Raw genomic sequence first — 17,447 nt, forward strand, 5'->3', positions numbered from 1 at the left:
ACAAGTCTGAGAATGAGCAGTAAAATGTAAACAAATGAGATGATACTTGTTCTGCTAATGTTGTTGACGTGTCACTGTTTATGATGCTGCTAACGTATGGACGGTCAACTGAATACTTTCTTACTGTTCACACCAAGCACACAACTTAAATAAACCTAATATAAAAAGCTAAGAAAATGTGGAAATAAATGAAAAAAATAAGTTTTTGACTTAGTTTTTTAGGAAATTTCATGTACTGACTCATTAGTGTTTGGTAGACAACTGCCAGTGTATGTAGATTCCACATAGTGAGGGAGCACAGCTGGATGGGATGTCACAAAATAAATTAAGAAAATGCTTGCTATGCCTGTGTTGTGTCTTGGATACACTCTCAGGAATCTTCAAATGATAAATTATGCACCTGAAAATCAGACCTTTTGACTTATGTCCTTGAAAAAATGTCACTCAAAGATTCCGTTAATTAAAATGCCTCCTTGGATACTATTTTTGAATCAGTAAGTTGTGACAGACAGGTACACCTCAAAGGAGCCAAGCTTTATCTGTTATCATTCAAGTACAGTCAAAATGGTAATGGTAAGTGCAATATGCATAACTTGTTTGCTGACTACACAGTCAGATGTGACAACACATCACACCTAAACACAGGTATCGACACAGTCATGCAGAACATTGGCATGCACTACACAGAGCAGTAAGAACAGACATATTCTGTTTTGTATTGATTTTTTTTTTCAGACACTGTATACTCATTTCCTGCAACCGTGCATCACTGAGGTTCACAAAGCCACGGTCTGATTGATAGAGGGGGATTGAAGGGAAGCAAATGTCAAATGTGATTAATTATAATAAGTGATTAGGGAGTTACGATGAGATCTCGTTTGAGGTGTTTTATCACCAAAGGAGAAAGGCATTGCCATAAAGCATTAATGTACTAAGATTTACTATCGCTTATTACTCGCATTATCATGACTAGTTGTTTATCCTTCCGCTGGGAGTTCAATTATGAAATAGGTAATACATATTTCATCATTATACACCTTTTGGAGTTATGGCCTGATGTGTAGCAATGACTTGATATTTTAGACATGGCCCAAATACTGGTATGCAACTTTGTTTGGGATCATGAACGAGAACTGCATTTCAGAAATGACACACCTTTGGAGAGAGAAAATATCCTGCGTGTGCCTGTGTGTGCTTGTGTGTTTTCCGGAGAGATGCAGTGGTCTTGGCAAGTGCACTGGTTCACAGCAGATAAGAGCCAAACTAAACAATACGACTATACATACATTGCCCCGCAGTCACCCAATAATCCATTTTGTGTAATCGAATTTCTCTGATCAACATTATGGCCATCAATACGCATTACCACTATAAGTGGCTTACATTGTTACCTATATGGTGGAGATGATTGCATAATGTCATACATTACCGAGGATGCCGAATTGGTTTGGGCACAATGTTGCTTTGCGTAGAAGCTATTAAAAACCAAACAAAAAACATCTGTGGATACCAGCATGAGTGCCTGTAATCTCATTACATAAAGTATGAATTACAGTGATGCTGTAATAGGACCGTCACGCCTGTCCCAGTCTACAACACTGTAGTCATGTGTCCTGTGTATTGTTTATGGTGGAGGACATGTTAACTGTAATTCAACACTGCAGCTTTTGGAAAAAAAAGTGTGCATATTTAGCCATATTGATGCCAGGCGTCTGGACAAAGGTAAAGGTAGACTGGGGAAAGAAAATCAATGATTTGCCTGATGTAGACCTAAATGGTAGAAACATTGCAAATAAAATATTTGTGTGTGTGTGGGGTTGCAAAAATACACAGTATGTAGACGTTTCTTTGTACTAAAGACTGTAAACTCACAGGATAAAGACAGGCTTGAACCGATGGCAAGATGCATTTGTATAATATCAGTCTTTGTTCTATGGTAAATAAGTAATGTTGTATGTTATGTCTATTTAGAATAAACAAACTATACAATGGGACTCTCCATGGATGTGCTTGGTATTCTTCTTGTTTCGACATGTGAAGAGCATTTCTACAGACAAATGCTGTGTAAATATATAAAGAGCTTAGATTAATACAATTTGTATTTCTTGCAAAGAAATGAAAGTAATTCAGCAGGGGGGATTCTGATCAATATTTAATAAAATACCCAAAATGTTCAGACGCACTGTCCTCACAAACTGGGTAGAGCCCTTAAAATATTTAAAACCTCAAAATATAAAGCTTAAAGTTTAAAATTAAAAGACAATTGAGGATTTGTCAACATTTCAAAGTGGTGTACCGTTTTAATACTGCATGAAATACTTTTCATTATTTGCAGAGACAAAAAATCAAAAGAAGTTCAACAGAGAGGAACTTATGCAGTGTTTGCAGCAATGTAAGCAGAACTTTCCCCCGATTTACACTGATAGAACACAGACGGAAATTATATTTACTTATAATAAAAAAATTGACCTTCAACATAAGTTATAACTTTTATAACTCTTTTTAATTGCGGCGTATTGCTATCTGGGCTTTGTGAATAGTTAAAAGCCTCTTATTTTTTACAGCCACTATAGTCCATTATCAACACACCACAAAACAGTCAAGGTGCTTTTCCAAATCACTGCAAATACATTGTATTGAACATGACCCCAATATGCAGATGGGGACAAGAGATACACGCAGCATAATGAGAAGTTCTTGTTTACAAAGGACCCATCATATATACAGCATCACATGATAACCACAGCAGCACATAAAGTAATGGAGGACTGTTCAATGCCTTATGTTAACATTTCAATGAAAGGTCATCAGATTGGAATATTCAGAAGAATTCACATAGAATAACAAGCCAGAGGAAAATAAAACTCTCACAAAAGATCTCTCAAAAGATGATTCTGTTCGTACCGGTACTGACAGTTTCCACAGTGATAGCATGCCAATCAAATGGTGGATTTCAGCAACACTGAGGGGGAAAAAAGCCCTAAATGGCTGGTGAATGATTGATTGCAGGTGCCTCTTGATTTTGCAAAGAGGCCCTGAAAAAACAAACTTCTATGATGGCTTGTTTGTGCAATTCTTTGTGATCGGTACACCCAGGTGGCCAGGCGGAGTAGGCAGTATATTCGCAGAGCTCCCTGAGGAGGGGTGGGGAGTTTCAAGGCTCAAGTACATGACTCTTGTGTGTGGTCTGTGAAAAATGGTGTCCTACTTGGTCATCAGTTGCAGATACTCAATGTGAAACCCCTTTTTTCTGGGTTGAAGGTCATGGCGGAGTAATCTTTTTCTCTTTCTCTGCCTGAGTTAGAGAGAGAGAGACTGTTGGTCATGGTCAGAGCTGTATAAATTATTGTCATTTTCATTTGAAGTCCGCAGAGCACAGGGGCCAGCGTGTGTGTGCGTGTGTGTGCGTGTGTGTGTGTGTTTGTGTGTGAGTGTGTGTGTGTGTGTGTGTGTATGTGTGTGTGTGTGTGTGTGTGTGTGTGTGTGTGTGTGTGTGTGTGTGTGTGTGTGTGTGTGTGTGTGTGTGTGTGTGTGTGTGTGTGTGTGTGTGTGTGTGTGTGTGTGTGTGTGTGTGTGTGTGTACATGCTTGCATGAAAGAGTCATAGCAGGACAGCTTTCCAGATGGACCTTTATCTAATCTAGGTGGCATTCTGTGGAATAAATAAAAGAAGTGCAAGGAAATGACCTCTCCCCTCAAGAGAATGTGTGGTCGTAAAATAAGGTATTATCAAGCACTTAAGCCATAAGTGCATGTTCCAGGGGATAAGGGTTGTGCTACCCCACAAGGCAACACTACAGAAGGCTCCCTACATTGGTACTACATTCAACCAGTTCATTATTCTACTTCCTGAACAACATTTTAAACAGTATCTGTCTTTTGCTTTTATTCTCAAATACAGTTACAACTGCTGGTAACTGTTTTGGGGGGAATTATTCATTTGGTTTGGCAGAGAGCCAGGGCGTTTACAGAGTCCAGCAAAGACACAGGCATTCGATAAACAAAATCGACACAATACACTGGTTCAAATATTGAGAGGTGGATATTGCAAACCAGAAAGCCAACACATCCTGCTTCTTTATGACAAATATCTGCAATGTGGTGGTCAAAACGGTAATCAGAAATACCATTTGATATTCACAAGAACATCTGTTTTTTGGACACGTAGCCACACAAGAAGCATTACTGTGGGCTTTACAGTGTGGTGGGAAATAAGCACTTGAGAGGCATCATCCCCAGTCCTTCCTCGGAGAATAATCCGTCACTGCTTTTAACATTGCTTGCCCCCCTTTCCAGCACTCTTAGCCATTGGTCACATTCTTGCCTACTGAGTCCCCAAGGGAGAGAGACCAAAGCAAAGATATATCACTTTCCTCTTATGGCTGCTAACGGGGCGAAAATGCGTCTCTTCTGCTGTACTGGTTTATAAATGGCCTCCGCAGCCCATTCGGAATGTGTAAACCTCCCCATCTTGCACTCACCTTGCAGGTGTCCAGTGCGGTGGGGAATGTCAGTGATGTACAAACCACAGACGAAACTACCACGCTCTGGAGGTTATTTCATGAAGGTCATGGTCCAAACAGAAGCACGGCTATAAGAACAAATATAGCCAATCATATGGTTCTTACGCTCAATTCATTTAAACTTTGCAGAGACTTACCAAAAGCATCATACAGCATTGTACAAGTATACATTTTAATCACTATGTGTGCTCGAACCAATGATCTTCTATTGGTACCTTGCACAGTGCTTTGAGCTACAGAAACACTTAATAAAGAGTACATTCCAAGAATTGAACTCCAACATGTGCTGTGCTGTACAGCAATGTTAAATTCTACCCAGGAAATTACCATTCACAAACACAAGCGAGTTCCTGCAACGATAGTAACTTTGTAAACTTATATTGGCTCTGGAAAAAAGGAAGAATTGATTTTTTTCTTTATTGCTTCTACTGCCCTTCCTACCCAGTTCCTTAATGCCACCAAGTCAGTTTTGTCCAAAACCTGATCCTTCCTAATTCCCAAGCGGAGACAGAAATCATAAACACTGCCTACATACACCCATGGAAGAGAACGCTGGAGCCAGCACAACAGCGCGAGGGGGCAATACACCGATTTTACAGTGGCAGAGGAAATACAAAGCCAGACTTTAATCATCCTCTAAAGTCTACATTTATTAGTTTAGCTCAACCAGCGGAGACTCCTGTAATACATTAATCCAGAGAGAAGATTATATGGTGCACCTCAGAGAAACAATAGGATCTCCAGTCTCAACTCTCCAAGCCTTCACTGTTTTCATTTTCACATCCCAAGGCCCTTATTATTATAAGTAGACATGCAGACGCACCCATGGTAACCTACAGAAAGGTTGTGTGGTGTGTTTGAGCGTGTTTGAGTGTGTCTGGAGGTGGGAGGAAACACATATGCGATTACAGGTTCAATTCTATGAAGCTGTGAGAAGGTGAAATCTCTGCCCCCCGTCTCACTGGGGCCCTAAGGGGGGAAGAAGGACCGGACTCCCCTACCTGAATGGTTGGGTCCAGGTTCCCCAACCCCTGTGGAGGGGTCCAATTAACTTTAATTGGATCAGTTTAGCCCAATGGGCGGCCTGATAAAAGGTGCACCTCATTGTCTAGTTAGGGGAGGACAGACTGAACATGCTGGATGAAAGCTGGGAGAAGGTACTAGACCAAACCTGTAAGTACAGAGTTGTACCATGGCTTTAGTTTGTTCAGTTTGTGTTTATATGGTTTAGGGTTTTGAATTACACTGTTGTAAATAAATATAGATTTTTTTAAGAAAGCCACTGTCTCCTGTGCTGTGTGTGTTTCCTTCCTGCAACCTCATTCCACCATCCTACATCCCACATCGTGGGGTGGATGACTCGGGCCATTCTCGCAGAAGCACAACACAATCCTCTGACCTTTCAGTGTGATTAGTATTTACGATGACACCAATATTATTGACAAACTGGTGTAGCAATGTGTTACAAGCTTTCAGAGGTAAGTCCATCTCATCGACATGTTGGGCTTATCACTCAGTTCAACAGAAAAGACACAGAGACCAGACAAGACGCAATGAGGCAGGATTGCAGCCATTTTGGGTAATGGCAAAGGGCTTAACAGTACAGGGGAAGGGATAGATGTCACTAACACCTTTGTTTAAAAAAGTTATTGCAAATTGTCAAAGAGACACCAGTGTCTCATCACATTTCTCTAATAGATAGATTTACTCAATAATTATATTTGTGTTTGATGTGTGTAGATGTGTTTCTCAAGCAATGTGTTGATTGGCTGGAATCTTTTTTTTTTTACTATTCATTGTTCAATTCAATCATTGTTCATTGTTTATTTCCCATTTACAGCACCATGGCTATACCAACACCAGTTTGTTTTCTTATTTCAGCACACACATTGAAAGGACAGCTAGAGGACCGTGTGGAGCGATTTGCTGAATTTGACAAAAAGTGAATTGGATTACAATCGCGGACTCTACCCTTTAATGCCGACTTTTCTCCTTTTCTTCGGGAAACCTGCCAAGAACCTCGAAAGAGCACAACTCCCATTTGGATCTGCATCACTTCTTTCAGCTAAGAGTAAGGAATGAGCGAGGAAAGAGCGGTGGTTACGGAGGTCACACCGCAGTTGACATTTTCTCAAGCCACACTGAGCCCGCGCTCATCTACTCCCCCCGAAATGCCCCCGCCGTCTCCATGCAGGGCTAGCTGACCTGGCACTGACCCAGCTCTGATGTGCTGCTGTGTGGAAAATGAAGACGTGGGACTGTAGCCTTGGCTGTGCAGGAGCCCGCCGTGTGCGGAGCACGATAGAAATGGGCCGGTGACAGGTGTCTTTGAGGGCGAGAGGGAAAGGGCGGACGGTCTCCCAGGGATCGCAATGGCTTCAAGGCACTGAGGGGTGTGATAGGGGTGGGAGTGGGAGGCTGTAGAGGGGGGATTTTTGGATTTAGGAGGCCACCCTCCAGTCGTGGGCCCCCGGCAACAGCAGGGGCAGAGCATGACACTGTTGCCATCTGTCGCCAAAGCTGGCAGTCCCTTCCCCTTAGTTTATCATCTCCTCCTCCAGCACGCAGAAGTCACGATCAGGCCGGTGGCGAACCGCCGAGCTTGAAGGCAAACGCAAGCCAACAGGAATGCAACTTTTATAAACGAAAGTCAACCGTGGAAGTAAATGCTGAGGAAGGATATTCACGAGTATGTGAAAGCACTTTCCTAAAAATAATCCATCCTTATTTGGACAATGTAAAGAGTGAAGTGTTTCAAGTACAACATGCGGTGGAGAATTGAAGGTCATTAGATTGCTTGATATTCAAGAGGCATGAAGGGGCCATATAAGACGTCTGAACTATATTATTCAGAACTTGGAAATAGAAATGATCAATCATGGTGTAATTTGAAAATATGTGCCTTTAAATAGCAAGGCAGTTAACTCAGCAAAGAGCAAAAGGCATAAGAAAGGACAAATAAAACTGTGCAGCATCTGTGAGATGTATCTGACTTCGATCTTCGGAAAACTGCTTGAGTTTGGAGAGGTATAGAGTGTCGCTGAGAAATAACCTTAAAGTGCAAAGTCACTGGAGTCATGGCTGGTGACGGCACTTTCTTTCAGCACCAGTGCATTTAAAAAAAGCAAAGGTGTCACTCGCTAGCTGTTTGTGCATTATGTGCACTGCGTGATTAAATTGAGCATATTATCATATAAACGCATGATTTTAATACTTTAAATAACGCATACAAATGCATTCAGAGATTTTCGCTGTGTAATGTCTTGACAAACAAGAGCATTACATCAGATGTATTAATCCATGTTTTGAGATATCATATAGCATCCTGCCCTTGTGATGTGCCCGTCCCAGCACCTGGGGAATGAAATATGATTTGATTCCAGACGCCTCATTGAATAAGGCGGTGTCACCTGCTGATTCCCTGTGTGTCTCCCACCTATTTAGAATACTAATAACTGTCTCTGTGAGGATATCACTGTCAGGCTCTGTGTTTGCTCGAGCTTCAGATAGGAGGCTCATAATCTTCCTCCGTTACTGAGGCGTCAGGCAGGGGGACAGCTCCTGACATAAAAAGCCCACCTCCAACTAAAGGGACTAATTTTCTAGTTGAAATAACGCTCACATGAGTGTGGCATGGATAATAGGCTGTCTACTTCTGACCACCCTGCTACAGCAGTCGTAGCCAATTTCAGAGACCAGCTTCTCAAATTCACAGACCAACAAAAGAGCTGAGCCTGAGAGGGAAGTCGTTTTAAGTTGTTTTCTTCCACTTACTGCAACTCGACAACGCAATTTTAAGAATTGACTGACCATTCTGTTGAAAGCCACAGCCTCTTCCTATCATTATATCACATCTCTAACTCCTGGACTCATTTTGTTTTCCTGCTGTCCTAGGGGCCTAACCCATGCTGTGGTCCAGAGAAGAGGAAACTGGCCATACCATGACAGAGATGTGCAGAATGCGGAGCTCCTCCTCGGCCGCTTCGCTGGCAGGGTCGTCTGTGGTGGCCAACCCCGGGAGGGTCTGACTGCCGTCCTGGTGGTGGATGTGGAAAAGCAGGGTCCCGTTCTCCAGCCACTGCTGCCGCCATCGCACCAGGGGTATGTCCTCCGAGTTCCCAGAAATCTCTGCACAGATAATTAGATATAAGTTGACAGACTGAAAGGGACGGCAGTGACAAGATTTTACTCGAGGGGTCTCTACATCAGGAGACCTGACACATTGATATGCACATTATTGGCAGCGCTTGGGTGTTTATTGAATGTTATAACACGGGTAGATGGAATTATAACACGGGTAGATGGAATCCACCATTCTGAGAGTTAGTTCCGGGGTGTGCTATATTCTACGGTATAGTAACTGTACGACCTGTTTTCATCTACCTGAGCGTTCCATATCAGTACGCACTCAAAAGGAAATATCTATCCAAGATGGCGGCGTGTTGTGGCTAATGTAGTGGGGAATGTTTCATGTGAATTAAGCTATCTACACGACTTTTTATATGTCTAAATTGACTCAGTTAGTTGTTTCTGTGCTACGCGAATGTTGCAAAGTATTGAAAGTCTTTACTGAAAGTCTCGAATATTATTTGTAGTTGACTTTTAGCGCTTAGACCAAAAACCCATTTGAAACACACGTAGCTTTTGTGCTAGGTCTAACAGACGTTAAATTCCCAATGCTATTTGTTTGTTGCATAGCAACAGCCACACAAAGGGGGACTATTTTCTCTTGGCTACTGAAATGCGATACACAACGTTTGGTGTCTACAACTTTTTTTGTGCTGAAAGGCAGCTTACTGTTTACTTTAATTGTACTTAATATTTATAAAGTCGCTGGCAACCGTGTTATAAAAGCAATAAGGTACTCGAGTCAGTACGGTATCGTCAATAATGTACTTGTTCGAGGGTTTGCCGGCCCTCCGCTGCGCGTCGGGCCTAACAACTCCCTCGAACAAGTACATTATTGACGATACCGTACTGCCTCTCGAACCTTATTGCTTAATAATTACACGGCTCTTCTTAATGCTGTAGAATGCTCCATTCACTTGAATGGGGCATCCCAACGTTCTGCGGTCAACTATTTTCCGATAACTGACCGTTGCTATGCAGTTAATGACCGCTGTCAAGGAAAGTGGCCTTTTTGCCTCTGATTCACATCTTTCGTAGCACTCCGCAAGTAGTACGGTAACTTATCAAGGGAGTTTCAGCGGACGGTTGAGCAGCTGTGTTCTAAAGAATGTTCAACTGTCTTTGAAGTTCAACGTCTTTGGCGAACTATTTCTCTGCTTTTTAACACTACGTATAATAACAAAAACAAATACATTGTAAAAAGACACACTGTGTTAAGTAATTTTTTAAGTTTTAGCCGTATAATAAGCGGGATAATGTATAGAACGCCGGTCATTGTTGGGAAAATAAGCCCCTTCACGGTGAATCAACACCCCTCCGCTTCGCGTCGGGGTGCTGTTCGCCCTGTCGGGGCTTATTTTCCCGACAATGACCTGCGTTCTATACATTATCCCTTACATAATGTTGGTATTCACAAGATGATGAGATGTTTAATGAATGACCCGTGAGCTGATATACAGCATGTGACTGTCTTATAAAAAACTCAAAACTTAAATGCTTTCAAACTAAATATCTAACAGCTTTATTAGACTGAAATTCAGTTTTTCAGATTTGCTTCACGGCAGACAGAGGCCACCAGTTTGAGGGCTTTCCTTATACCCAAAGGACCAAGAACATATGCAGCCAAAATAAAGCACAAGTTGGCAGCGATCCTATTTCATTCTGCCAATGTTTCTACCACCAACAACAGCAAAATCATTTTGGTCTAATTTTCAGGAATTGTAAATTAAAACCCCCTAATCAAGATCTTGGAAAGCATGTGATTGGTCTCTTGTTAGGAAACACCTGGTATGTTTGGTGGAGTCAAATATTAAATGAATAAGCAATATGAAAAAAAGCAGACAACAATCCTGTAAACAGATATCGTGCAGAGATCATAAGATGAGTGAAAGTGACAAGCATTTGATACAGAAGTTGACACATTTTTACCATCCCTCTCCACAGCCACTCACAAAACTGAAGAAATCCTGATTGAACAAAACAATGGCCGCACAACACTGTACAGAAAAGCTGGACCTTCACTGAAACAAGGCAGCAACAAAAAGGACTTCCCACCAGGCTTTCTCATACAGCCAGTTCTGATGAACTTGAAGGCCTCCATGCTTGCTCTTGATTTTCAACTAAACTGAAAGCAGTGTCTCGCTTTACTTTCTTGATAACTGAAGTCTGACAGCTGCACATTAGTGCCTATTACGACACTGAGGGAATCAGATAAGAGGCTGACAAGCTTAGACAGCGGCACATCAGAGAATATTCAGGGGACATATGATACTGGATCCCATCTTAGCAGAGATGCAGTGTTATGCCAGTGTTCAGATTTGTTTGTCCACAGCTTGTTTGCTGAATTTTATATAATGATAATAATGTTATACCATCCATGTGTGAAGGGCTTCACAAGACCAACTTTTTACATGTGGCCTAAATAGCATCAGAGAACTCAACCGAACCCCTATTCAAATCCTTTAGGCAGGGTGGATATGACAGGGTACATTTGTTTTAGGCTGGTGAACACCTATTGCTGAATATATTCATGTGTTACATTGTGAAAACTCAGTTGCACTGGTCCTCAAGGCTATGGTGGAGAACTGTAACGATTTTCAAGTTCACCACATTTTCATTACATTCTCTTTGACAGAAGCACATGGCATGACATAATATGTACCAACTACACAGCACTACTGACACAAGATCCTACAGCATCAAGGCAACGGACTAAGAGCAGCACTTATAAGGAAATGTTATGCTTATACTATTGGCGCGTATCTCTACAGTCACTTTTTGCCTGAAAGACATGGACACTGAATACAAAATAGAATGGAGTATTCCACTGTTGCCAGGCTACAAAGTGTGAGCATCCATGGATAGTGACCTATTCACTTGGGTTCCAGACAATTTAACAAAACCCTTTTTTTAAATGGCAGACCTTGAGCTAGTATACATCTTACTGAAAAATGAGTGCTCACATGGAAAGCTTGAAGAGACAGGTTACAAAATTGAACATACACATACACATAAGGTTTAGAAATGTTCTTGTTCTGCAAAATGAAAATGTTGAAGTGAATGAAGTGAAATGGTTTGGGGGTCCTAATTGTTCAGTAAAAAGTATTACAAAGAGATGCAGGTGAACGCTGCACTCAGCATATGGAAAGCCCAGCAGGAATACTTCCTCTTGATTTCAGTCCAAAAGCTTGGAATAAATGTTGCCAGATAGTGCCAGCAAACTTATGCAAAGAAACAACTGGTATCGCACCATGTGACAAAATAGACTATGCCCTCGACTTAACCTTGCCATATCATCAATAAAGCATATGTTGTTGATGTGCTGCCAAAACTGTGTTAAAATGAACCAAGGAACACTTACAGGAAAATTAAGTAGCGTTTTGTTCTCTAAACAACATGTAAATGTTCTTGACTAATGTGACAGCACACATTTTGCAGAGAGTCTCTTGGGTCTACTTCAGAATGACAGTTTTATTAATGGGAGAACGCACAGAGAATTGCATGAACGTAACTATTTTAGCTTAAATAATTGCAGCTGCTCTTAGATCTGACAGTGCTAGTTTACTATACTTACTATTTTGGTAATATATTTTTCGGCACAAACTATCTTTTTTATTATTACATCAGTGTCTGTTCACCCAGGCATAATAATAATTGATTCATATTATGAAACAAGTAAAAATGACTTGAAATTAATTAAATACATTAGAATTGAAAAAAAATACACAATCAGTTAATACGAACAGTCTACTCTGTAGAAAAAAAAATGTTCCTGTAGCATATGCTGTATTAAGAACCTTGCCTTAGAGACAAAATAATGGAACATCGTGGTTGAAGTCAGAGGCGGAGAGTCACATAAAAGAGGATTTTCTTTTTGTCCAGATACTGCAAATAAAAAAGAGCCACTTAAAGAATACAAAACTCCTCACTCTGTTAGCCTGAGGCCAGCCAAAATAATAAGAGGAACCTAAGTTACTTAAGAGGCTTTATGCTGATACGAAAACGTAGAGGCTGCCCTTGTGTACACCCTCAGACTGCTAGCCACACAGTTTGAGGTGCATTATTCTGGAAAGTAGGACATATGTAAAGTCTGCTTTTTTGGAGGGGTAGAGCGGAGTGTGTGTGTGTGTGTGTGTGTGGGAGGGGGGGGGGTGCATCCATCACACTCGGTAGACCTCTAATTGGCACTCTTAGCAGATGTCACACCATCCTCTAACTGGAAGTCAGCATGTTTGTCGGGTTGCTGTTTTACCCCCTCGTACTGTGATCTCAAACACACACTTCAGAAATAGACACTGATATAAATAAATAAATGAACTGAAGCACATTTGCAATATATTTTGAGGGCAAAACCTGCCTGGATAGAATGCGATTTATTGTTAGACTTTCAAACAGACTGACATCTAGATGTATTCACCAATATACGTTCATTCTTTTACTTGTAGATAGTCACAGTACGTATACACGTAGAAACTGTAAAGGGTATGTCGCCTTGGTGCAACACTGAAATCATCCCCTGGAAAGCTGTATATATGAGATGGGGTGGAATAAACACTCCTGGCTACATTATGACCTGCGGTGATTTAATTGCTGATCAATTAGTGACTCTACATAAACTCACTCTCTTGCTGTAAGTATATAACAGGTTTAATTTGTTAACTAAAGAGCTGAAGAAAATACTAGCTTGTTTTCCGCTCTCTTTCACGGATCACTACACAGCGGTTCGGCTCATCACGCTTCACATAAACAGCGTGTTTGTTTGACCTTTCTTCTGCACTGATGCTACAGTCCTTTGGAAAGAACTTTCTCCTTTAAATAAAAGCTAGAGCTCACATGGACCTGGAGGAAAGGGGGAGAGCATGAAAAATGGTGAAGAGAATTTTTTCAAAAGCTGGTTCTATTCCGCTCACATCCTGATGCAGTGTTGAGGGCTAACTCCCCACCCCCCCCCCCACACACACACACACCCCAACACATCCACCCCTACTCCCACCTACCCACCCCCCTTCTCTCTCTCACAATCTCTCTCTCTCTGTCAGAATCTGAGCTTGCAGGAAGAGAGGAAGCTCAAATACACTGCACCGTTCAAATCCCCCATCTGAAAGTCAACATTGAAATTTCATAATATGTCTAAAAATATGTGGTGATGCAATGCATTAAAATGCCTGCAGTGCAGAATGTGCAAATCACTGGATCAAACTGATATAAGAGTATGCCATTTCTAGATTTTCTGTAGCTCCAGTAAATCTGTATGCAAGATACAGTATTTATTTTAATTTAGGCAAGTTTCTGACTTGTCATTTTTGCATACTAATTGTGGATGAATGCTGACAAAAGCCTAATGGCACCGTTTCAAATGAGCTTCATAAGAATGCGAGCAGATTTGCATGAACATGTAATGGCACGCCCTGTCAGTGTTTGAGGGCATGCTAACACAAAAGTAGTCTTAAATCTGACTAAGAATATGAAAATCGAAACGTAGAGCCATTTCCCAAAGGTGACTGTATGAATCCATGAAATGTTTGAAGGGCGAATACAGAAACAACTTGATGCTGGTGAATAGGCAGGATAACACTGTTACAGTCAAACACAGCTCTCAGTCAGAGAGTACAAAAATGGGCAGAGGATATGCAATGCAATGTCCAAAGGCTTGTTTCAAGGTATACTCTGACTGCCTGCACCAATTTTCTCCATGAACAGAGATAAAACCTAAGCAATCAATCAAAGTCACACCTGGTTTAGAGAGTGATTTAACAATTTAAGCATTGGCTGAGATGGCAAGCAAATGGTAATTTGTTAAAGTTTTAAAGCCATGTTAAATATTTCATGTTGGATGATTAGGTGCAGGCTTGAGCCTTGAGGACATCAGTGGATACATTTCAAGGTTAAGGTTTGGGGATCACAGGTTGTTTCCTCAGGTCAATGCTGAATACACTTCTGGCCACAATATTTTATCAGGAGTTTGTGGGTTGTTCTTTGACTTTGAAAATCAAGGGATTTTTGGAAAGGTGAGCACATGAAAACATTGTTTGATCCAAAGTCTTTAGAGTCAACACTCCACAGACTACTCATTAACTTGCAGTGTTCTTCAAAGTGATCCCATTTTGCATCATATGCTTGCAACAGTATTAGGTCTGAAAATACACATTTGGTGCACAGATGTTTGGCTGCATAATTATGCATCTACGTATGTGCAGGTATAAAAAATATCTGTTACAAGGACTGTAACATGTGGGCTGAACACCTCTGGTTGGGTGTCATGAAAGAAAGAAGATTAACGTTCTCTCTGAACAGTCCAGTGGGAGGGGTACTGCAGTTCAGTAGGAGCAACATTCTAGTCTGCTTGCCATACTGCTCAACATCCACTACCGAGATTAATACTACCCTTTTCAGCTTCTAAAAATCAAGGCTTTCTCTTTACTGAAATAAACTAAACTAAAACATGTACATTCCTCAAAAAAAACTACTGATGTACTAAAAGAAAATAGACTGAAAAAAAAAATCTAAATAAAAACAAAAAAAACCTCAAACCTATAATACCACTGGCTGCAATGCTAAATAACGCATATGCACTAGAGATGCGCGGATGGGCTATTATTTCATCCGCAACCGCATCACAAAACGCATGATCCGTCCGCTATCCATCCGCACCAATTTTTTTGACCAATTTTCAAAACCGCACCCGCCCGCCATCCGCCTGTTGTTTTTGGGTTCAGATACACATACGCGTCTTTTTTCAGGCAGAAACGCTTCAGTAACGCCTTGGCAAAGTGCGGCGGCCAAAACAGAAGCGGTGCGCTTCCCTGCCTTGCGCTGGAAAGTTGAGAATAGTTCAACTTTTAAGCGCACCTAAAAAACGCTTCAAAGACGCAACGCGTGGTGGAGAAGGGGCGCACGCTTTAAACGCGCCGTACCATAGGAATCAATGCATTTGCTCGCGTCCCGTTTTTACAAAAACGCGTATGTGTATCTGAGCCCTTAAGGTATAGGCGCTGCTGACGCGAGGCTAGAAAGTTCTTGAAATGAGACTGATCCAATGCCTCAAAGATATTTAAAGGATAAAGCCCCTAGTATGAAAGCCTTTTGGCTATGTTGTAGCCTATTCCCAGAATATTATCAGTGAAGTGACGTCTGTCTCCGATCGATGCACAGGGAGAAACTTTAAAATAGCCAAGCACATCGGCAAACCTGACCTTACCATAGGCTAGTAGGCCTACACTTTTTTTATCATTGTAATAAAACGCAATTTGGTACACCATTTTAATATGGTAATATAGCCTTGTTTTTAGTTTAGAAGGAAACGAAGAGTCTGTTAGCCTAATTCCGAAATTTCACCGCATTGTAGGCTTTATACTGTAACAACCCCAACACTTGCCTGCTTGCCTTGCAAATCAAAGTTTTCCGACTATTTTTCTTACCTTCTTTCTTAGCTGGTGATGTTACTGAGCTAGACGTTACTGAGCTAGAAGTTTAAGTTGTTCTGAACATCTCGCGCTGCCAATGCCCAATGTCACTTCTGAGTCAAATCACTCCATCAGCTCTTTGAAATTCCTTATTCCACGAGTGGTATAGGCTACAATGACTGGCTGTTTTAAAATATAACTTATAGCCTAACGAAACAAAATAACCCAGGCAGTTTCATCTACGACACGTTAAGGCTTCTTCCAATACTGACAGCTGACTCATAGCTTGCAGGTTTGCGGCGTTGCAAAGAGACGCGACATGATAGGGGTCGTCACTTAATTTGAACTTTTTTGCTTCCTTTGTTTGCTTTGTATGCATACACGGAACTAGGCCAATTTACTGCCTGATGAAAATTTGATTATTTAAAAATGTGCTTGGATGTAGGTAACGACATTTAACAACGTGTAGATATTTTGAATTTCGTTGGGTAAACCGCCACCCGCCCGAATTTAATTAAAATATTATTTTTTGTCACGTCACCCGCCCGATCCGCGGTTTAAGCGCGGAGTCCGCGGGTGCAACCGCCAACCGCGCATCTCTAATATGCACCCATGCAGGCACACACGCAAAAAACATGCTTTCTATTCCAGAGGAACTGATGAAATGACTTCAATTTCAGTGAAACCGGCATGTCTAATTATGTCGAAAGTCTATACGAATAGCTACACTTACAGCCATGTCATCTGCTATGTTTCAGTCCATGAATCTGGGGCCGTATTCACAAAGCCTTTTATCTTACCACTAGGAGTGCTCCTAACTCGCGCTAAAACCTTTTACGTAGGAGTAATTTCTTAAAAGTGATTCACAACGGCTCTGAGACCTACTCATACTAAGGATAATACCAACTCCTAAGCTTAAGATAAAAACTCCGTTGCTATGGATGACGTCCATTCTCATGCACGAGTTTAGAAGCGGTGCGTACGGTGATTGGTTGCTGACAGGCGCTCTCATTCAAAACTCAGTCCTAACATCCCCCTAACGATCCCACTAAATCAACAGAAAATAAGAGAATAACCTAGGCTTCAAATGAAGCCATATTAAATAGTTATGGATAGTGCACTTAGCAGAATGCACACGCATGATGACAAGTTTGTGCATCCAACGTGAATGACGCTTTGCACGTTAGAGAAAGAGAAATTGCCGAAAAAAACACGGAAATTGCATGAAATCAAGGAAGTAATAATTAAAGCTCCCTGCAAACTATTAGGTAATCGGCATATTTCCAGCCCTTAAACACTTCAAATATCAGTCCATACGGCTCTTTAAGTCCTCCTGTCATAATGGACGAAACGAGGGCGAGACGTAAGAGAAAGTCGAACTGGTCCCAGGACCA

The 17,447-nt window shown here is 41.4% G+C and overlaps 1 protein-coding gene across 1 annotated transcript in view; it reads right to left on the bottom strand.

The window, feature by feature from the left end:
• Window positions 1-17,447, bottom strand: part of astn1 (astrotactin 1) — a gene marked incomplete at both ends in the record, with an annotated part of 181,898 nt that overhangs the window by 138,200 nt on the left and 26,251 nt on the right. The window contains one exon of the mRNA XM_080838023.1: window positions 8,463-8,650. Coding sequence (XP_080694149.1) covers window positions 8,463-8,650 — 188 coding nt within the window. The remainder of the gene's footprint in view (window positions 1-8,462; window positions 8,651-17,447) is intronic.

This window comes from Sprattus sprattus, assembly GCF_963457725.1.
Source record: "Sprattus sprattus genome assembly, chromosome: 4".
Classification (NCBI taxonomy): Eukaryota; Metazoa; Chordata; class Actinopteri; order Clupeiformes; family Clupeidae; genus Sprattus; species Sprattus sprattus.